Genomic DNA, 22523 nt, shown 5'->3' on the forward strand with positions numbered 1-22523 from the left:
CCGCGGAGCGGCTGGGCCCGTGAGCCATGGCCGCTGAGCCTGCGCGTCCGGAGCCTGTGCTCCGCAACGGGAGAGGCCACGACAGTGAGAGGCCCGCGTACCGCAAAAAAAAAAATTTATCTTCATCTCGATAGTGACTCCTGTCCTAACTTCTCTATTTTGTTAATGGTACTACCTTTGTGAGTTTCTCATGCACAGAGTCTATTGTATTAAGTAATCTTTGCAGCAGCATCAGTGTCCAGCACAGTGTCTTTATATTAGGACCTTATATTTTTAAAGGATTCAATTCAACTCATAGTCCTAAGCTCAGAATCCTAAAGTGCTCTTTGAATCTGGTTGAGAAAGTAGTCTTGCTGCTGCTTTCCCTTATTAATTGATAAACACCACCATTGTGTCAGGCCCTGTTCTGGTTTAGGAGATACCCCCCCACACACATTTTTTTTTAAGTTTCTATTGGTAGAAACAATAAATAAATAAATAAATATAATAATTTGATAAATTTTCTCACAAAGGTATGCAGAAGATGCACAGAGGAACTAAGCTAGCCTGGGAGGGCTTCGGGGAAGGTTTCTCAGAGAAGTAAAACTTGAACTGAATCTTGAAAGGTCTGTAAGAATTAATTAAGCAAATAAAATATTCCAGCCAGGGGAACAACCTAAAGGGCCTAAGAAAAGAAGACACGTCTGTTAGTTTGTGGGATGTGGCAGATGCTAAAACTTGAAGAGTTTTAAGTTCCAGTTCTACTTCTACCACCTAACTACCTATCTAACCATGAGAACTAGTCACTTAATCTCTCCTGTTCTCAAATGCCTTCTCTCTCAAGTGAGGATAGTTTTCAGCTCTGTGTGTAATATACTTGTTTTGCACATCATTAAACATAGTGGTAACTATTTGGTTATTTCTTAACATTAGGGAAAGGAAAATCTCAGGGTTTTAGATCCTGGTCTATATGATTTGAAACTATAGTTTTTCTCTGATTTTTAGGCCAATCTGAGAGAGATTTGATGGTCTGTGCAAGATACGGTAATAGGAGAAGAAGAGCTCCCTCAAGTTTTGCAAATAGATTTTTCAGTATATTTGAGTAGTTTTCATTGCTTACTCTACTCTGCCATTCGGTACACAGTAGAAGAAAAGACGTGATTTTTTTTCCTGTACAGTCTCTTTATTTTCTCTGTAATACTTCAAGCCTAAATTTTAAAATATTTCTCCTTTAAACCCCCTGCACACTGCTGATGAATTAGTCTTCTTACAAGCATGTATGATCAGGTTACTGTTCCCTTGCTGGAGAGTTCCCCATTGCTGTCAAGATAAAAATTCTAAACTGAATTTTCTTCCACCTGGCTCGAGTTTACCAGTTCAGATTCATATCTCATGACTGAAACTTCTCATTCCTCATCTTACATACTTCCTAAACACACACTTTTTTTTTTTCCTAAACAGACACTTTTCATTATGCTGTTTTTCACCCTCTGAGAGTGTGTTCTTTCTTCCAAACCCAGCCTCTTCCCCCTCTGGCTGCCTAACTGAACCTGTCCTCGTCTGTCAGACCTCAGCTTAAATTACCTTCTTAGACCAAATTCTCTGTGACTGACCACAGCCCAAAGAGCTCAGCCATTCCCTGAATCCCCGAAGTTCTTGTTATCTTTATAGTTCCTTAGATAATTCTTCATGTATGTACCTCACTCACACTTCTTTTCTCTTAAATAATTGTGTTTTTTAAATTACTTTTCACATTTTATTATCCCCACCCCCTCAAACAAGATTTTAAAGAACCTTGAAGAAGGCAGAAAGAAACAAAGAAAATTCCTTATCTAGAACATCCTATGTGTTGCACCGTCTCAGGTGTTTTACATACTTCATTTAACCTTTAAATAACTCTGAGAAAGATGGAGTAATCCTTGATTTATAGATAAAGAGACAAATTCAAATGCTTTAAGCAATTTGCCGAATGTTATATCATTATTAGTGGCAGATTGTGAATTTATACCCAGGACCATCTGATTCCAAAGCATATGCTCTATTCTACTACCCCCAAGCTGCCTCATGTTTTTATATTTTGATTCCTTGACAGCAGAGTGCTGTATATGTTAGCAGCTCAGTAAATGCTTAACCTGTATTGGGCTTCTTGGTTCTTTTCCATGTCAATTTTTCACTGTTTATTAATACTTCTACCAGAATGTAAGCAGAGAAGGTAAAATATGAGTTATTAAATTATGCTTTATATCAACTTTGCAAAAGGTTTAATAAGGAAAAAATTTGAAACTTTTGGCATAAATATGGGAATTTAAATCATCTCTAGTTGGTTATCATCCATGCAATTCCTACCTCCTATTCTTACAGATTACACCTTCCCCCAAAAAAGGCCTCATGGGAAAGTGGTATTCTTTAGAGTTTCACTTTAGTTTTCAAAAAATGCCATCCAAAGCAACAGAAAACATAGGCCATGAATTGTCTTCGCCAAAAAATGTTTCTTCTTTTGTGACTTTTCTTAAATTTTTTTAAAAAACCCACACAGTTCCTTTTTTCAGTTAGCTGAAAAAGGCATTAGAGAAGCAAAGAACCCAAATAGGAACATAATTATAACCCCAGTTTAGTCTATAAGATCAATTTTGATAGGTTCGTAGCCTCTTTTGTCAGTAGGAACGTCGTAGACCTTCAGCGTATGAGATTTGCCACTTGTCATTTAAGAGTGACAGCAATATTAAAACCAAATTCTATTTTTTACCTATCCTACTCCTTTCTCCAACTCCTCAGTTAGCAGTTAGCTATCTAACCTCCTAGGGTCTGCTACGTCAGAATACTAGAATGTCTTAGAATTCTACTACAGCAATTCAGAGTAGTCCAGAAAAAAGGAACAGGATTTTAAAAAAGAATAAATAGGGGGTATAATAGTGAAGAAACTGGCTTTTTTTTTCTAGTTCAGAGACAGTGTTATTACCAATGCAGAAAGTTATTTAACATATGCATTTTTAATATATATATAAGCCATGTGTACCTGAAATACCAACATTGCTTCTGCAGGGAAAGAAGGTAGAAAGAAAGAACCACATGGGGCAGGGGAGTAAAAAGGAGGAGAAAATGTTGGATAAGATGAAATGAAAAAGGAATACAAAGAAATACAAAATAACACAAAGGAGAAAAATAAAGCAAAACTTAGAGTAAGCAGCAAATACATGGAAAAGGGGAAGGTAAATGGATTAGAGAAGGTATTGAAGAAAAGTTAATAAAAAAGCTGAAGAATAAATAGTGATTATGTATTTAGCAAGAAGTTAGGGTAGAAGGTTAAAGTGAACAAAATTAGACGTTGGGGGAGAAGATTGAAGTAGAAGAAAGAAGGAACCACAAAATGCTGCTCTCCGTCTTTGCGGATACAGGGGAACCAGCAAAGAGGAACGATCTTCCCAAAATGGAGGACAGGACTTAAGTCACCCACCTTCTCAAACTCACTTACCTTTCATTTCAGGCTCTCTCCTATCTGCTCTAAGTATCCTTAAGATTCCCCACCTCCCTTTTTGTCCTGGCACTACCCAGAAGCATACTTGTTAATTACTCTAAATAACCTATGCACAATCTATATAGCATTTTTCTAGAAATCCCTTAGTCTGCTGCTCAGGGAAACCCTGAATTTGTCTACCTTTACACGGCAGTATTTTGCTCATTATTTTAGGTTTGGACTTTGAGGTTTAAGTCTGTGATTTTGGTCCTTTGTTTTTCCTGAATATAGAACATTTTTTAAAAAGAAGAAAAAAATCAGCTGTTTTAACTAAGCATTTTAAAGGCAGTTATAGCGAAGTAGGAGTCCCCATATATTAGACATGTTCTCATAAATATAATGCATAAGTACATAAAGGATTTAGCATTTAAAATTGAGATGCTAAGTTGGATATGATAAGAGAGAAGTCATTGTCTTTTAAGGGGAATCAAGGAGATTTGGATAGCATATCCTAGACAAGGCAAATGTAGGTAGCAGTATCAAAAATATCATTTGAATTTAGGTTACTTTCATATAATGTTATAATATAATAGATTAAAATTTAGTGTATCTAAATTTTATTGTATCTCCAACTAGTAATGTTTATGAAACCAGAAAAGGAAGAACACAGCAGTTCCATATCTTGAGGAAAGGCAGAAAGGGAAATTAACTTTGAACTATGATAGGAATTATTTGATGACTATTTTTTATCAATAGTAATAGCTACCATTTACTGAGTACATGCCAAATGTTCAGCACTATCCTATTTTAATGAGCAAGGTGATGTTATCATCATCTTACAGATAAAGCTGAGGCACAGAGAAGTTGGGTAACTTGCCGAAGTGTCACAGCTCTAAACAGCGGCACTGATACAGAAACCAGTCAGTCCTGTACCAGAGCTCTTTCCTTCTGTTACATTCGTAGTAAAATTATGAAATAGGAATGCTTTATGAGGGGAGGAGATGTGAGCTCTCTGGGGACAGATATGTAAGTAACTTTTGGAGTTAGTCTTGTATAAAAGGCTGGACAAGAACTACCAGGAAACCATTTTAGTCCTGTGACTATGAAAACAGCTATGGGAGTTTTGAATGGTTAGCCTATAAGCTGTCATATTTGAGGTGATTTTTAAAGATTGGACATTGACAGGCATCAGATTTATATTTAACAAATTCAGACTTATTCAGAATTCATAATTTCCTTCTGAGTAGAATTATATAGGCATTAGTTGAAAAAGCACTATTAAACTCTACATTTGAGACTGACTCTTTAAAAATATATAGACAGGACTTTTCTGGTACAGTGGTTAAGAATCCGCCTGCCAATGCAGGGGCACGGGTTTGAGCCCTGGTGCGGGAAGATCCCACATGCTGCAGAGCTTAGAACTAAGCCCATGAGCCACAACTACTGAGCCTGCACTCTAAAGCCCGTGATCCACAAATACTGAGCCCCCGCGTGTCACAACTACTGAAGCCCACATGCCTAGAGCCTGTGCTCCACAACAAGAGAAGCCACCGCAATGAGAAGTCCGAGCACTGCAACAAAGAGTAGCCCCCGCTCGCCGCAACTAGAGAAAGCCTGCGCGCGGCAACAAAGACCTAACGCAGCCAAAAATAAATAAATTAATTAATTAAATATTTTTAAAATGTGTGTATATATATATAGACAAGTCTTGCCAAAGAAAGAGATACAAATCTTTATTTTTTTAACTTCTGTAATAGTTACTTAGAAGAAATCCAAAGTGGACTTATATGAGGGAAAGTCATAAGTATTTAATGAAATGTCGAAATAGGATATCACCACCCACTATGAATTTATCATTCTGTTATATTACAAGTCTATGTAAACTCTTTGCAGTTTTTATTTTGGAGGATATTCACTTTGTAATTGTCCAGCTTACTTACAGAATAAGCATCTTTTCTCCATATTAACAACTTTCTATTCTGTGGGTGTTTTTTTCTATATCTATTTTACACTGTTTACTAAAGACTCAGATAATAATACATGACATAAATATGTAGATGATATGAGTATATATATACACATTTTATCATAGCAGTTTTTTCTTAGCTGTAAAATTGAAGGATAATATTTTCATGTCATCATTATTACTTAAATTTAAAATTCTATTTGTGTGAAAAATAAAGCATATATGATAATGATAACTGAATATCTCATCTAATCACCTTTGTTTTTTTTTTTAAATTAGGTGAAGGTGACCATTCTTACCATGGAAACTAAAGGGGATTAAAAAGTAAAAAATAATTTAAATCTATGGATTATGCTTATATACAGGAAAATTTTATAGACAGCAAATCAGAACTTTTAGCAATCGGTATTTTGGGGTTGTAAATTCAGTCATATCCCATGAATTCTAGTTTTATTTCCAACCCTTAGCGTTTTCTGTCATGGCTATAGATTTATTTCTTTTAATTACAGAGCTAAGGTCAACAAACATAGTGAATCAATAAACTTTAAAGGGTTAATATTATAGAAACCTATGTGAAAATTTTTCTCCAAGGCAGGCTCAACACTGAATTTTTAAAATTCCATGCAACAAAACCACAATACCTGTTATAGACATCTCTAGACTCTCAGACTTTAAGTTTAAAACAATAATGAAATTTTAGTTCTAAAAATAAATTCTGTATAAAGCAAAGATCAAACCAGATTGCCTGTGTGAAAATTGTCTTACCTCAGCTGTTAACTTCTTTTGAAGAATGCTAAATTCTTGTTCTAACTGGACATTTTGGTCATTTGGCTAAGAAAGCAAAAAGGGTGGTTCAGTTCAGATTAAAAATGGTCCTTTAGCAAACTGAAATGGTTTCTGTAGAAAAAGAGGAAGTTTATCAATAGTTGGTTCCGGAAGTGCAGTAAGCCACAAAATGACTAAGAAATGTACTACTTTAACAGAATTTATTTTGAAACAATTTGGAGCTACATGATTCGAGTGCTTTTAATTAACATTTATAGGTAAACATTTGAGACTCTCTAGTAATGTGATTATATAGTTTAGTTATTTAAAATAGAACCTTGGAGAGAAAATTATATGTTGTAAGGAAAAACTGCCAGTCAGGTTATTTATTACCCATAGTGAGATTTCTTTTCATAACAAGTGAGTGATGTGTCCTGTTTTCTTGTATGACCTTAGGCAAGTCGCTGCACTTCTGAGTCACCATTTCCTCCTCCGGAGGAATATTTCTATTATCGAGTTTTGTGAGGATTAAGTAAGATAACATAACATGTGTAAATGCCTTACACACAGTAGATAGCCAGTAAATGTTAATGTTATTTCCTCATACATAATTTAGGCTGAGCCCAGGTAAAAGTGTGATTAATTTTTGACCAGATACTTTCCTAAATGATTTTTGAGTCCAAGTCCACAACTCTTTGGTTACCCACAAAGTAAGTGTCGGTGCAAAGTAAAATAAATTGGTAATCATTTTTTAAATAAGTTAACTAAAAAGCAAAGTATGTTGAGAAGAGTTTGAGTCAGTCTGAATACAGATTTCTTTTTTTTTTTTTTTTTTTTTTGCGGTACGCGGGCCTCTCACTGCATGGCTCACGGGCCCAGCCGCTCCGCGGCACGTGGGATCCCCCCCCCCCCGACCGGGGCACGAACCCGTGTCCCCTGCATCGGCAGGCGGACTCTCAACCACTGCGCCACCAGGGAAGCCCTGAATACAGATTTCTTTGGGCATGTCACCTTCTAGCCTCTTTCCTCATCTGAAAAATGGAGATCATAATTCTTAATTTATAAATGTATTATGGGGTTAGATAAATGTAAAGTGCCTAGCATAGCAACTATTATAGTAGATACAGTAAGCATTAAACCATGCCCCGCTTTCCCCTGGTCACTGCAGAGGAACACAGATTGTTAAGACCTAGTTCTTAACTTCAAGGCACTTATAACTTGGTACAAAAAGAATAGTTTTTTTTTTAATATGCTATAAACTTTTAAAATATGGTATAAACTTTTGTTTCACTCTTTTTAAATCCCTGAATTACATAAGCATGTGGACCATAGCACTCCCAGGGTAGAAAACAAAAGCGTCTTAGTTCAAAAATAACTTTTAAAATTTGAATTCAAAACATATCTTAACCTGTCATCTTTAAACACTGGTCAAGTTGGGAAAGGAACCACTTTTCATGAGCTACCATTGGATGCTGTCAATCTGAGGATGTGTGTTTAATAGCCAAGATAGTGAGTGATGAATTTTAAATATTCCTGCAGTAGGAGCTTTCTGTTTTGTGAGAAAATGTATGTTGAATAGGAAAGTAGTTGCCTAGTTAATTTCTTCTTTTTAAAAAGACACTAATTTGTTTCAGTTGACTGACAAGTATTTATATATGACACTTGATTCAAGGACTGCTTTGTGTTGTCACTGTTTGTTCTAGTACACAATCTCAGATTTTTTATTTGCACAGAATGGGAGCTCTGCCCAGCCAGTGTCCTTTCAAGTCTGATCCTTTTTACCCCTCAAAAGATAACCTGATTTACCACAATCGGCATGAGTATTTTCTTGCTTTCCTTTTTCCTTTGTTGATGTTTACCTTTTTCTGAAATAATGTGGTTATGATTTGTTATTTAGGAAATGGATTTTTTATAAATTGGTAATAAATTGATAATAAAATTGATGCTTTTTTTCCCCCTCTCATTTTAAGAGGTAACCTTAAAAAAAAATGTAACCTAGATCTTGGGAGCCATGGGAATTTTAAGAATTGAATTTGATGACCAAGAGCAGTATGACCTAGGGAATTATGCAAAAATTATCAATGCCTGGAGCTGGAGCTCACCCCATTCTAATTAAATCAGAAGGAAGGGGTGTGACTTAGGCATTGGTGAGTTAAACTCTTCAGGTGATTCTGATTTGCAGTCGGGATGAGAATCACTAACCTAGAAGGGAGGGTAAGATGGTGGTAATACTTGGAAAAAATATATAAAATCTTTTCTTAAATGTCTAGCATATTGCCCAAAATAAATGCTCAGTAAGGGGTGAGATTTTTTAAATGTGGTCTGATCTTTAATTAAGTATGCCCTGTGTCAGTTTCAGTGGACATTTGGAAAGTAACTCAAACCAATTTTTGTAATACATTGAATTGATGACGGAAGTCTTGACCTAAATGTAAGTCATTATTTTACTTGAACCCAGTTTCTTTAAAGGTTAAAGAATTACCTGAAGTATCCTGTTTTCCAAATTAGAATAAACACACACACACACACACGTCTTTCATTTGCTTATGTCATATTGGATAATAAATAAAGTTGGTCATTTATTAGTCCCCTTGGCATTCTCAAAGTCCAAAAAATAATCAGCCTTTGGATATTTACTATAAATAATCCAATAAGCAATATTTATAGAGTTATGTTACACCTAAATAGTACGATATGCTTTACATTTACACTTAGCCTTCTGTTGTGGCTATAAATCTCATCTGTTTCAGTTGTGCTCTATTTCTTATTGATCTTGACAGTGTATTCTCTAAAATAATAAAGTGAATGAAAATGTACGTAGTCACTTTTATTCTAACAAGTCTTAATTTATTATACAAAATTTAAAGTTTTAATTAAATATTTATAGTAGAAAACCACTTTCTTATGTATGCCATATATAAAGATGAAAACATCTAGCATAACATTAGCTGTGTTGATAGATGAGCTGGTATGGATTCTGTCACATTCAGCAAAGAAAGTACCACGTAACTATACAGTTCAACTCTATGCATTTAGAATGTGACTCCTGTTAGATGTTAAAGCATATACTTGCCTCTAACGACACACTAAAACTCTTCAAAATTTAATAACATTCGGACGAAGATCATTTAACTAGTATTGCTGAACAGGAGATATTTAATTGTCCCTTTCTACCTCTATTAGTTCCTTCAGCTTGTCTTTAAAACCTTTCTCAGATGCTTGGTGGTTTTATTTTTGCCTTTTAAAATAGTGTCAGACACAGTTTAAGTAATGAAGTAAGCAGGCATACTTCTCCCCTTCTCACCTGCTTGATTCTAAATTGCACAGCCTGCCATGTTAAATTTTAGACCATCAGAACAACACCTTGGCATTAAATATCAAACTGACTTCATTTTTACTCCAGAAACTTTCTCATTGCTGCTTTGCATTTTTCTTCACTAAAGCATCCATTAGTTGGTGAGTTTTTCAGTTCCTTCTTCATCTTTTCTTTCCCTTGTAGCTGTGAGCACTCCAGTAGATTGCATCATTAGGTTAGGCCCTGTGAGCTGCTTTGCTCTTTTCCAAGTGTCTGATTCAGCAGGCCATAGACCACTGCTTGCCAGAAAATCGCCATTGCTTCTAGGCTGACGCTTGCCTACTTGTTTTGATCGTCTGAGAGATGAGACTTTGTTTGCCAGAACCACAGTTGTTAGAAATAAAATTGTACAGATAAGAAAAAGCACCACAATTATAATTAAGCAAACCAGCATAGCCATTTTGTTGTTGTTTTCCTCACAGACACCTTTTTTGAAAATTTCACTGTGACTTTTGCTTGTGTTTTCAATGCTATGTACTGTTGGAGAACTGTTCCTGACAACGGAAGATATATAAAGCTCCAGCTCAGATTTAGGAGTTAAAGATGCAATGTGAGATGATGTTGCTATTTCAGGCATTTTTGTAGAAATAACTTTTTTATCTACTTCAGGAGTTGTAGGGTTTGTGTTAATGTTTTCATTTTGGCTTCTGCCCATCTTATTTTGAATATCTGGATCCAAGACAATAGTATTATTAGCCCACAGATGGGTATAGTTTGCTTTTGTTCCAGGAGGCAAAGAAAAAACTGTTGTCATCAGAAAGGCAAGATGCAGGTAATGTCCTGTGTGTTCCATGTCCATGAGTATACTGGTAATCTGTTGGGATAGCAATAAAATTTGTTAACTTGTGAAAGAATCATGGTTCCTCGTTTGGGTAATTGTAGTTAAAAGATAGACAGCTGATAATGTTATAAATTAGCTGCAAGCTCATGCCTGACATTTGCTGTCCTGTTTGAATTCCTTCTGAACTGATTTTTTTTTCTGTTAGGCTACATATAAAGAAACAATTTAATTTCTATTAATTGTTGAAATGCTAAAAGGTAGCATTACAGATATCTACTAATCATTGTAAACTGAATACCATGGTTTTATAGTTTTCTCCCTCTTAAGCATGCTAGACTTAAGCTTTGAGTCAGATACTTCAGCTTTTACTTTTTTGATTCCTCCTTTTTTTTTTTCCTGACCATTTAAGGAAACTCCTTGTAGAAACTCCCCATCCTCTAACAAATGAGTCACCAATCTTTATAGTAAAGGAGAAATGGGACATTTTGCTTCATGTATGAAAAGAAAACACAAATGGCTTTCTGGTGATGGGAGGGGGGGCAGTTCAGGAACGGGGAAGTGTGGTAGCAACCAAAAGAAAACGGACTTCAAGTAGGAATTCAAGATGTTCTTTTTTCTTCTTGGGTGTTTATCTTGAAGCTTAGAATAAAGCTGGTACTTAGAAATATATTCCTAGTAGTTGTGAAAGCAGTTTTATGGTGGTGGGTCTCCCTTCACCTCTGCATCCCCTAACTTATTGTGGCTTTCTGAAAGCAAAGGCATGTGACTTTTCTCATCCTAAACGTTTGGCATTACAGAGAAAAAGAGGCAAGTTTCTTTTGAATAATCTCAAAAGTTCAACAAAAATTATTGACTTTTTTCACTATTATTTACGCTTAGAATTTGTGAATATTTTGACATAATTTTTAAAAATAAATTATACAATAAAATATTTAATAGAAATAAATACAACATCGAGATCATGGGGATTTAGACTCAATTGTGAAGTCAAGGCAGATCATAAAAGTCTCAACCTATAAAGGAAAAAGTGGAATTTCAGTTTTGGCTCTGAGCTCTCTGGAAGCCAGTCCACAAAGGGGACAAAGTCTGATCCTGATTTTCATTATTCACTGTAAGATTGAAGATTTAAATACAACTAGCATATCTGTTCCAGGTACTGGTAAACAAGCAGGAAAGATTTATTACCATTATTGAGCTATCTCTCTTAAAATAGTATTCCAGTCTGAGCCACTTTTGTAAGAGTATTTTATTGTTAGCATGTATATGAATAGGGAAGTAGAAGCAAAAACTAGATTATTCTCCTGAGATGTACTAAATAAAATTGCCTGTTTAAGAACTTTATTTTAAATAAGTTCTTCTCAAAAAATGTACATGGGAGTTTGTTGTTGTTGTTGTTTTTAATGCAGATTTATTCCATAGGTCTAGGAGGGAGGGACCTAAGAGTTCTAACCCACACTCAGGTGACACAGATACTGCTGCTACTCATGCTTCTTCTTCTTCTTCTTTTTTTAATTGAAGTATAGTTGACTTAAGAATAACAAATGTGATATATTGTTATACAAACAAAAGTAGCATATAGTAAACAATGCTAACTGGAAACTAACCTCTGAAGTAATATTTTCTGTTGATAATAGGGAGGGAAAGAAACCTTTCTTATGTGTTTTAGAAGTAAAATTACTTTTTGGATTATGATCTTTAAGAGACAGTTAAAGATATTGTGCACTGACTTCTATCTAGTAGTGTCCAGCTTCAATTTTTAAGTTGAATGACATAAATCTTTGGATACTTTATGATTCTTCCACAAAGAGCAATTCTTTAAATTGGGTTAGCAAGTAATTTCCATCCTTTTAAACTAGACTGGACTTCTGCATTAGATGCTAAAATGATTTAAAGTGGGTTATTATTCTTGTCACATTAGTTCATTAACAATGTAATATGCATCATAGTATTCGAACACATTTTAACAGTGCTCACCATGGGATAGATAATAGGCCTGCTGTTGATTGTCTTCAGCCAGATGTACTGTCATCCCCAGATAAACAAACTGTTAACAAAATGAGACTTTCTCTTACCCTGACAAATGCCTAAGAATAGAGAGCTGTCTACATCCCAAATTTATGCAGTGGAGGCCAGGTTGTTATCAAAAGTTTTCTTTAGCTCTGGTCATTTTCAATAAAATTTATAATGCCTAAGCATTAGTAATGAGAAATTTATTTTTTAAACTTATTTTAATAACAAATAAAACTGCAATTCACTCTAGAGTCTAAGCTCAGATCCTTCTTAATCCTAATTTAAAGCTCTGTGTTGATGGTAAATCTTTCCATTTCTTACTTAAATTTTACTTAATAGGAGAGAAACAAACAGCATACGTTTTCCATTACTAAATCTACTTTGTTAGTAAGATACTTAAGTACTGTTTGAAAGCACTTCCTCAAACACTAATCTGTAGGAAGTTATAAGTGAAAAGGCAGAAGAAAAGCCATATATATGACCTACCTTACAAAATGCTTGGTCAAAATCTCATTATAACCTGATTTTAATAAGCCACTTCTTTTCTTGTCTTGAAGCACAGCTTCCAAGTAATTTAAGGCAGAATAGACTTGAAGAATCTGAGCCTAAAAGTAAATCTGCAGTAAAAAAGGATATGTACAGCTAGCTTTCCACTAACCACAGATGACACATTTCCTTTCCACTGCAACTAAAGCACGTGTCACAGGGGAAAAAAAGAAAAAAACTCCAACTTGTCTAGTTGGCCACGCGCATAACAGGAGGCTTTGTAGAACAAATCCCCGCCTCCAGGGCAGGGCGGGTTTTCTGCTTAATGCCTTTTGACCTTACATTTATTATGTATGCCTGCTGTATGCTCTTGAATGATACGTTAGTATCATTAAAATGAAGAGAAAATAGCATTTTCCCTGAGATTGAGCATTAAAATCTTCTCTAAAAATTGTATTTGTATACCACAGACTGATTTGATAACATGAGTTTGGAGACCCGGGGTATTGGTCAGATAATGGAAACAGTAATGTATATAGCCAACATCTCAAAGTGTGGAACTGCAACAATAATTTGGAGAGAATATCTGACACACTTAGATTATAAGGGCCAGAAAATGCTTTTGTGTGGTTTAGTGTATACACACACACACACACACACACACACACACACACACACACTCACACCCCCCTAGAATGTCCTGTCATCACTTCATATTCAGTCTAAAATGGACTTCATTTTTCCCCCTAAGTGGCTGCCCCTCATGATCTCTGTTTTTGTTCATGGTAGCAACATTCTTTGTAATGACAGAGCCTTGGTATACAGCAAGTCCTTTTAATTCAAGTCCTTTCTTTCAGCCCCAATCAGACTTCGGATCATGTCGGTCCTTTCTTCATACTTTTGAGTCAGTTTCTTCCTTCACTGTCACTTATTTTCACCGTTACCCTAGTATTTTAGATGCTTATTAAACCATACCTAGACTACTACAACATCTTTTTTTACTAGCCCCGACTCCTTCATATATATCACTTCCTGTGATCATAACACCCCTTTCTTTTAAAAAATGTGGTTGAATAACTCCCTAACACCTACAGCAGCAATTCAGAAATGTTTGTGCACATAAATATCAGATGAGAAGGTTGTTTCAAAACAATGAAAATTTCCAGGCTCCACTGCATAGATTCGTGTATAGTAGGTCTGGGCTGGGACAGGAAACTGCATTTTTATCAAGCACCACAGTTGATTCTGATGCTGGTGCTCCGCAGAACATCCCCAGAAATGCCAGGCTCCTAGGAGAAAACCTGAGCCCCTTAGTTGAACAGTTCTGGTCCATTCACAATTTAGCTATTCTGTATTTTTCCATCTTTATCTCTTAAAACTTCTCTACATGAATCTTCCATTCTAGCTAAACTAGCTGATTCTTACCTCAACGCATCTAGTTACCTACGTTTCTCCTTCTTTCCCTCTCTCCATGAGGCCTGCTTGTTGAGTTTGAAATTCCTCCTGCCCGCTTCAGCATCTTTTATGTAGTTTTCACTGGTTACCCAGTTTGTGTTGATTTCTCCACTCCTTTGAACTTAACAAAAGTATTTTTCTCTGCAATTTCTTTGACAAGTGATTACATACTACCTCATTTCTTTGTCCTTGAAATATTTTTCTTTTATTTTAAAATCATTTGACTTGTCATAGTTTTGTCTTATTTTCTCCCAGTAAGATTTAAAACTCTTAGGAAAGGATATTTATCTTGGCCTACTTCATAGTACCACCTGAGTCATCAAGTATAGAACACTGGTTGTTTTGACTTGAAATTCTCGTACTGTAATTTGTGGGCTTTCTGATGGTCCTTATTTTGACTACTCACATTGATTAGCATTCTTTTGAGTGTAAGCAACATATGACCTAATACAGCTTAATCAAAAAGTGGAATTTATTGGCTCACATAACTGAGTAGTACAGGGATAAATGTGATCCCAGGAGAGGGGCTTTATCTAGGACTCAGATGAAATGGCCAGGGCCCCGGTTTCGCTCTTCATTTCTCTGCTCCATTTCTTCAGTTTTTAGACAGGCTCTTCCTTCATATCTCAAGATATAAGCTAACCGCTGCCAGAGCTATATGGTCCCTTATTTATAAACATCGGGAAAGAAAAAGGTCTCGGGCTTCCCTGGTGGCACAGTGGTTAAGAATCCACCTGCCAATGCAGGGGACATGGGTTCGATCCCTGGGCTGGGAAGATCCCACATGCCGCGGAGCAACTAAGCCTGTGCGCCACAACTACTGAGCCTGTGCTCTAGAGTCCACGGGCCACAACTACCGAGCCCATGTGCCACAACTACTGAAGCCTGTGCACCTAGAGCCCGTGCTGCACAACAAGAGAAGCCACCACAATGAGAAGCCCGCGCGCCGCAACAAAGAGTAGCCCCCGCTCGCTGCAACTAGAGAAAGCCCGCGCATAGCAACAAAGACCCAATGCAACCAAAAATAAATAATAAATTAGTTTAAAAAAAAAAAAAAAAAAAAAAAAGGAAAGAGAAAGGTCTCAATTCCCAACAGTTTAAGCTGAAGTCTTTGAATTGGGCCTCTTTGGCCCTGGTTGTTCTGCTTTGAGTCATGTGATCATTGTTGAACCATTCTCTCTGGTCACGGTGGGATAAATGAATTGACTATAAGTCATTCAGTTTACTCCAGGACTCCAAGTAGGTCATTCCCACCCAAACTGTTCACCTGGGAACTTGGATGGGCCTAGAAGCAACCAACCAATGTCCCTTGACTTCCTCCTTGCTTGACTATGGTGGGCAGGTTTGTTGTTGTTATTGTTGCTCAAAGTTATTGATCTGGGGATTTGTCTCTTCCATGTGTCTTAAGAACAAGTGATTTAAAAAATGGATTCAGACTTTGTATAATGGTTTAATATTATAGTTAGTTTTCTCTAGAAAACTAGTCAGAATATAAGGGAATAAAATAGATTAGTAGCATCTGTATATCCATTCAGAACTCTGTTAATGATCTGTGTACTTTTTTTCATCTTCCTTAGGTTCAAAACTGGTCAAATCAATGGCGATTTGCTGATATACCACGTCTTACTTACTTTAAAGCCATATTATGCAAAGCCATATGAAATTGTAGTGGACCTTACCCATACTGGGCCTAGCAATCGCTTTAAAACAGACTTTCTCTCCAAGTGGTTTGTTGTTTTTCCTGGCTTTGCTTATGATAATGTCTCTGCAGTCTATATCTATAACTGTAACTCCTGGGTCAGGGAATACACCAAGTATCACGAGCGGCTGCTGACTGGCCTCAAAGGCAGCAAAAGACTCATTTTCATAGACTGTCCTGGGAAACTGGCCGAGCACATTGAGCATGAACAACAGAAACTACCTGCTGCCACCTTGGCTTTAGAAGAGGACCTGAAGGTATTCCACAATGCTCTCAAGCTAGCTCACAAAGACACCAAGGTTTCTATTAAAGTAAGTTTCACTGCCTGTTAGGTAAGTGATTCATTGCCTTTCTTGACTAACCTGACTATATACTGGACCCCCCCAGGGTCCTGGTAGTAATGTATCAAACGTAAAGTCCAGATGGAGGAAAACCAAGCTTTCTATATCTTCATGGAGGTCCTGCAGAAAACTGGAGAGGTGTACCCTTAATAATATTCCAGGTTGGATTGGAGGCAGGAGAGTGTTGTAGAATGGGCAGTTTGCTGTATATCAGTCTTACAGTAGGAATATGTGAACAGTGGAAATTACCTATGGAGAGTTCTTCTGATTATTACATGCTTTTTGCAGAGTGAGGAAGGTGAACCTTCAGGATAAAACCTGTAATTATCCGTAGGATTCTTGACCTTTTAAAAAATAACTTTGTTCTGCTGTTTTCAGTCTCTTTTGACAGCATTTATGACAATAATTATTGAACCTATTTGAATACATAATGGTGGTAACTATTCTTTAAATGGCTAACGTGGTATTTTGTTTGGTTGGTTTTCGAAACCTCTCAGAATTCTATGTAATGAAATTTAATTCTTTTCCACTCTACCCTCTTGCTGCCATTTTTCAGGTTGGTTCTACTGCTGTTCAAGTAACCTCAGCAGAGCGAACAAAAGTCCTGGGGCAGTCAGTCTTTCTAAATGATATCTATTATGCTTCGGAGATTGAAGAGATCTGCCTAGTGGATGAGAACCAGTTCACCTTAACTATTGCAAACCAGGGCACACCACTGACCTTCATGCACCAGGAGTGTGAAGCCATTGTTCAGTCTATCATTCACATCCGGACACGTTGGGAGCTGTCGCAGCCTGACTCCATCCCCCAGCACACCAAGATTCGCCCAAAAGATGTCCCTGGGACACTGCTCAATATCGCATTACTTAATTTAGGCAGTTCAGACCCTAGTTTACGGTAGGTTTATAAAAAACTCATTTCAGTATTATTCAAGGTTTGTTGGTTTTAAATTGAGACCAATTAATAAACTTTTAAAGCAGCCTCTACCTTAATACTGTAAATTGGCAGGTATTCTATATTGGTTAACCAGTATGACCTCATCCAGTTCGCATGAACTGTGGAATTCTGAATAGGGTGATTCACACTAAACCAATGTATGTTCTTTCAACTTTCAGCTGAAACATACAGCATAGCAGTTTTGGTGGGAGTTTTTTATGTTCATTTGTTTTTTTAAAAAAAAAGTCTTTTTTTCCCCTAAAAGTCTATTTCTAAATTAAGTTTCTCCTTTTCTGAGTTCTCTAAATTTTTCCCATGTTCGAAAGTACATCACTATTAAGTTTCCTCGCAGTCAAATTAGATTATCATTGTTTGAAAAGGAGGGCTTATAACTTTAGCATTTTTAATAAAAAAAAAAAAAAAAAGAAAAGGAGGGCTTAATGTTCAGTAACTCAGTAACATAGCATAGTTTCCACCTGTGTAACTTTAACAAAATTCTTGAAAGCAAGCTTAAGACAAATACAGATGTCAGATGAGCAGAGTATAATTGGTTCTGGTTAGGCTTAGTAATCAGAACATGAATGAGGAAAGGGCAGGGCCTATGGAGTCAGTAGATTAGGTTTAAATCTAGATCTGCTTCTCTGTATGACTTTGAGCAAGGTATTGAAGTTCTCTGAGCTCTAGTTGCCTCATTTTTAAAATAAAGGTAACATTGCCTTCCTCATCAACCTACAAAAGTTTAATAAATGTGTGGTAGTATAGTATAGCATCTAGCAAATAGTTAGTGCTTAGCAAATATTATTTCCTCCCAACTTGCACCCACCCTCTCATTTTCATGTTAAGATAATTTTTTGTTCCAGGTACCTTGGGACTGTCAAGTTTTTACAGATATAAATTCTTAGCTTCAGAAAATCTTCCCTTGGGTATAATATAACCCAGGTGTATAAATGGGCTTTTTAGAATTCCAAATTCTCCCTTATTTGAGAGGAAAAAAAAATCAGCAAGATTTCTTTACCTGGATGGGCCTCATGGGGTTCATGAACTCCCAGAAAATATACACAAAACTTCATGTATGCTTAGCTTTCATTATCTCAGAGGAGTCTGTGACACCTACTCCCAGTTTGAGGAATCCCAATTCTTTGTAGCTGTTGAAATATACAGAGTGAAAGTCACTGTCAAAATAGTATCACTCAGAATTCCTAGGAGTTAGCAAAAGATAAACTTAGGAACAATAATATTAATATTTCCATTTTAGGAAAATGGAATTATAAGTCTGTCTGGAATTTCTAATTCAAAATTCCTTATAGAAGAATGCTAGCAAACTTCCAACAATTATTAGCTTGAATGAACCTCTATTCTCTTGTGAAATAAAGCAAGCTGACAGCTTCTGCTTTTTGCTGAAGCATGTTGTTGCAGAGAAAAAGCCTTGAGGCAGACTTACCATTTCAGTGGCTTTTTCCCCCCATATGGTTGTTGCATAAATATATTAGCATGATAAAAGTTCAGAGGTAAGGAAAACCTGAAATTTACTGAGCAAACCATTTCTTTTGTGGATAGGGGAGAAAAATCAATCTAAAAATTGAGTTTTTTGAGCTGTTTCCTAAGTTGTTTAGGTATATTTTTAGACATTTATAAGGGAGCTTTTAGTTCTCATGGAACCTGGATATATATTATGGTTTGGGTTTGCTTTTTTTAAATTCAGTGCTTATGTATAATAGCAGGAGTTCATAAAAGAAAAAAATGGCAGGGGGGACTTAATTATATTAAAGAAATGTTTGACCTCTAGTTTGTAGTATAACTTGTAGGACGCCTAGAAAGAAATTCAGTAGATGCTGATGAAAGATTTTAACGATCTAATTTGATGAGGGCCATCTCATTTCTCATTATCCCAGTTATAACTGGATCTAGTGGGAGCGGGAGCCACAATTTGAGTTTTGGCCTCACTGAAAATATGATATGCCTTATTCTGACTTTCTTTATATTGATCCATCTTAAGACCATAAAATTCTCATATCTTATATCCCGATGAAATGTCTTTTAGAAAGGCCTTATATTCGCTGTCTCAGGAGCCTCGCAAATCTTTTTAAAAAGATTTCCCTTTTTAAAAAATCCCTAAGTGATAAAGGGGTATTTTGAGTTTACCATCGAATCACAAAATCTTATCTCTGATCATAAAATTTAAAAATAGTTGATCTATGCTTGGTAATAGAATCGTAAGTTGTATGTTATGAAAAAATTTTGGAATTATAAGAAAAAATAAGTTTTAAAACAACTTAATTTGTGTTTTCTCCTAGGTCAGCTGCTTATAATCTTCTGTGTGCCTTAACTTGTACCTTTAATTTAAAAATCGAGGGCCAGTTACTAGAGACATCAGGTTTATGTATCCCAGCCAACAACACCCTATTTATTGTCTCTATTAGTAAGACACTGGCAGCCAATGAGCCACACCTCACCTTAGAATTTTTGGAAGAGTGTATTTCTGGATTTAGCAAATCTAGTAAGTAATGATAATTTTCTTTAATACTAACAATGATTCTAAGAAGATTCAAAGGCAACCGTTTCATTTCAGAATTTGCCAGTGAAATCTTTAGTATAGTTCCACTTCTTTACTTCTGTTTTTTCATCTGACTGAAGAAACTTCATGGTAGACCACACTGAGAAATCCACCAAAATTCTGGCAATACAGCAAGGTGGCAAGATTTTGATAACCGTCTGTGTCTCTGGGCAACTTACAAAGCATTTTTCGTACTATTTCAGTTTAATTAGCTTCAGTATTTCTCTTCTTAGCAGGTTATTCCCAATGAGTAAAGTATCCACTTCCTTTATTTTAGGGAAGTAGTCATTTCCTCTTTTCTTCAGGTTGACTTTGAACTATGATTTTATTGTTCATGTACAGTTCATGGAGAATGCAGTGGCACAAAATACAGGGTCCAGAGTCAACTCCTGACTTGGCTCTGATAAGTGTCATAAATTTAACATCTACTCTTTATGTCTGTCTGTCTTCAGATCCTATAGTAGTATAAATGTTGCTCTTCTCCCCACTTATATCCTGACATTTTCTTTTTTAAAATTTATCAATGTCATGAATAATATTTTATAGTTTTTATTTATTTATTTATTTATCTGTTTATGGCTACGTTGGGTCTTCGTTGCTGCAGGCAGGCTTTCTCTAGTTGCAGCGAGCAGGGACTACTTTTCATTGCAGTCCATGGCCTTCTCACTGTGGTGGCTTGTCTTGTTACAGAGCACAGGCTCTAGGCACATGGGCTAGGTAGTCGTGGCCTACAGGCTCTGGAGTGCAGGCTCAGTAGTTGGGGCACAAGGGCCTAGTTAACTCTGTGGCATGTGGGATCTTCCAGGACCAGGGCTCAAACATGTGTCCCCTGCATTGGCAGGCGGATTCTTAACCACTGCGCTACCAGGGAAGTCCCTCCTGACGTTTTCTTCCCTTCCCTTTCTCTCTCCATAATACATAAAACTTTTTTTATGCATTCAAACACATTTCTTGATTTTTCTGTATTAAGTAATTGAAAGCTTTGAAAATTCCGTGAGACCAGATCACTGTATATTTTTACAGTTAAGAAATGTAAGAATATAACCCTAAAAAGAAAATGTGTAAGACTGACAAAACAAGAAAAGTATAAAGCTTTATTGAAACATATTAATATGAAAAAAAAGATTTGAGTGAATGGACACAGGTATTGTGTTCCTGGATGAACAGTTCTTCCCAGATTATTACAATATCAATGTAATTCCTTTAAAATATCTATAACATTTGAGGATTAAGAATGAGGTAGAACTTTAAATGATTATACATTTCACTAGAAAGTACAATAGCTAAGAAAATGTTGAAAGGAAAGAAAACTTAGAGGGGCTTGCATTAACAGATATCTTAACACTTAACAACAGTACGATAATTAAAACGGGTGTTCAAAAATCAGCAGTCACATCACTTTAAGAAAAACAGATTGATAAAGAAGTATCACAAACTAATAGAAGAAGAGTAAATCATTTAAGAAATGAGGCTGGGAAATGAATTAAGTTGGGTCTTCATCTTAACACCAAACCACAAGATGTCAAAATAAGTTCCAACTATCAACATGTTTAAGAATTGAGAGGACTCTTGCACAAGCCTCTTAGATAGCCTCATCCACCAGAGGGTGGACAGCAGAAGCAAGAAGAACTACAGTCCTTCAGCCTGTGGAACAAAAACCACATTCACAGTAAGATAGACAAGATGAAAAGGCAGAGGGCTATGTACCAGATGAAGGAACAAGATAAAACCCCAGAAAAACAGCTAAATGAAGTGGAGATAGGCAACCTTCCAGAAAAAGAATTCAGAATAATGATAGTGAAGATGATCCAGGACCTTGGAAAAAGAATGGAGGCAAAGATGGAGAAGAGGCAAGAAACGTTTAACAAAGACCTAGAAGAATTAAACAACAAACAAACAGATGAACAATACAATAACTGAAATAAAAAATACACTAAAAGGAATCAGTAGCAGAATAACTGAGGCAGAAGAACAGATAAGTGACCTGGAAGACAGAATGGTGGAATTCACTGCTGCAGAACAGAATAAAGAAAAATAGAATGAAAAGAAATGAAGACAGCCTAAGAGACCTCTGGGACAACATTAAACGCAACAACATTCGCATTATAGGGGTCCCAGAAGGAGAAGAGAGAGAGAAAGGACCTGAGAAAATATTTGAAGAGATTGTAGTCAAAAACTTTCCTAACATGGGAAAGGAAATAGCCTCCCAGGTCCGGGAAGCGCAGAGAGTCCCATACAGGATAAACCCAAGGAGAAACACACCGAGACACATAGTAATCAAATTGACAAAAATTAAAAACAAAGAAAAATTATTGAAAGCAACAAGGGAAAAACGGCAAATAACGTATAAGGGAACTCCCATAAGGTTAACAGCTGATTTCTCAGCAGAAACTCTCCAAGCCAGAAGGGAGGATCTCATTCAGATTTGATGGAGAAATCAAAAGCTTTTCAATCAAGCAAAAGTTAAGAGAATTCAGCACCACCAAACAACAAATGCTAAAGGAACTTCTCTAAGTGGGACACATGAGAAGCAAAGGACCTACAAAAAAACAAACCCAAAACAATTAATTAAGAAATTAATTAATTTAATTAATTAACACTCTCACCACTGTTATTCAGCAATTAAGAAAATGGTAATAGGAACATTCATATTGATAATTACCTTAAATGTGAATGGATTAAATGCTCCAACCAAAAGACACAGGCTTGCTGAATGGATACAAAAACAAGACCCATATATAT

At 36.2% G+C, this 22523-nt stretch overlaps 3 protein-coding genes across 9 annotated transcripts in view; 1 reads left to right on the forward strand and 2 right to left on the reverse strand.

The window, feature by feature from the left end:
- Nucleotides 1–6262, reverse strand: part of EVI2B (ecotropic viral integration site 2B) — a 9081-nt gene extending 2819 nt beyond the window's left edge. The window contains exon 1 of the mRNA XM_007121325.4: nt 6165–6262. The gene's annotated coding sequence lies outside the window, so the exon portion shown is untranslated. The remainder of the gene's footprint in view (nt 1–6164) is intronic.
- NF1 (neurofibromin 1) overlaps nt 1–22523 on the forward strand; it is a 276759-nt gene that overhangs the window by 211695 nt on the left and 42541 nt on the right. For all 7 annotated transcript variants that reach the window (XM_024127724.3, XM_024127726.3, XM_028498988.2 and 4 more), the window contains 3 exons: nt 15829–16261; nt 16848–17188; nt 19522–19724. In XM_024127724.3, coding sequence (XP_023983492.1) covers nt 15829–16261; nt 16848–17188; nt 19522–19724 — 977 coding nt within the window. The remainder of the gene's footprint in view (nt 1–15828; nt 16262–16847; nt 17189–19521; nt 19725–22523) is intronic.
- Nucleotides 8983–15822, reverse strand: EVI2A (ecotropic viral integration site 2A). The gene is made up of 2 exons (XM_007121326.4): nt 12797–15822; nt 8983–10333 (listed from the first exon to the last, which is right to left on the reverse strand). Exon 2 carries the CDS (start codon nt 10316–10318, stop codon nt 9614–9616), a length of 705 nt encoding a protein of 234 aa, XP_007121388.1. The 5' UTR covers nt 10319–10333; nt 12797–15822; the 3' UTR covers nt 8983–9613.

The sequence above is a fragment of the Physeter macrocephalus genome, chromosome 14 (genome assembly GCF_002837175.3).
Source record: "Physeter macrocephalus isolate SW-GA chromosome 14, ASM283717v5, whole genome shotgun sequence".
Lineage (NCBI taxonomy): Eukaryota > Metazoa > Chordata > Mammalia > Artiodactyla > Physeteridae > Physeter > Physeter macrocephalus.

Coding starts and splice junctions, on each gene's coding strand:
- EVI2A (XM_007121326.4), bottom strand. CDS start 10,318: ATGGACATGGAACACACAGGACATTACCTGCATCTTGCCTTTCTGATG.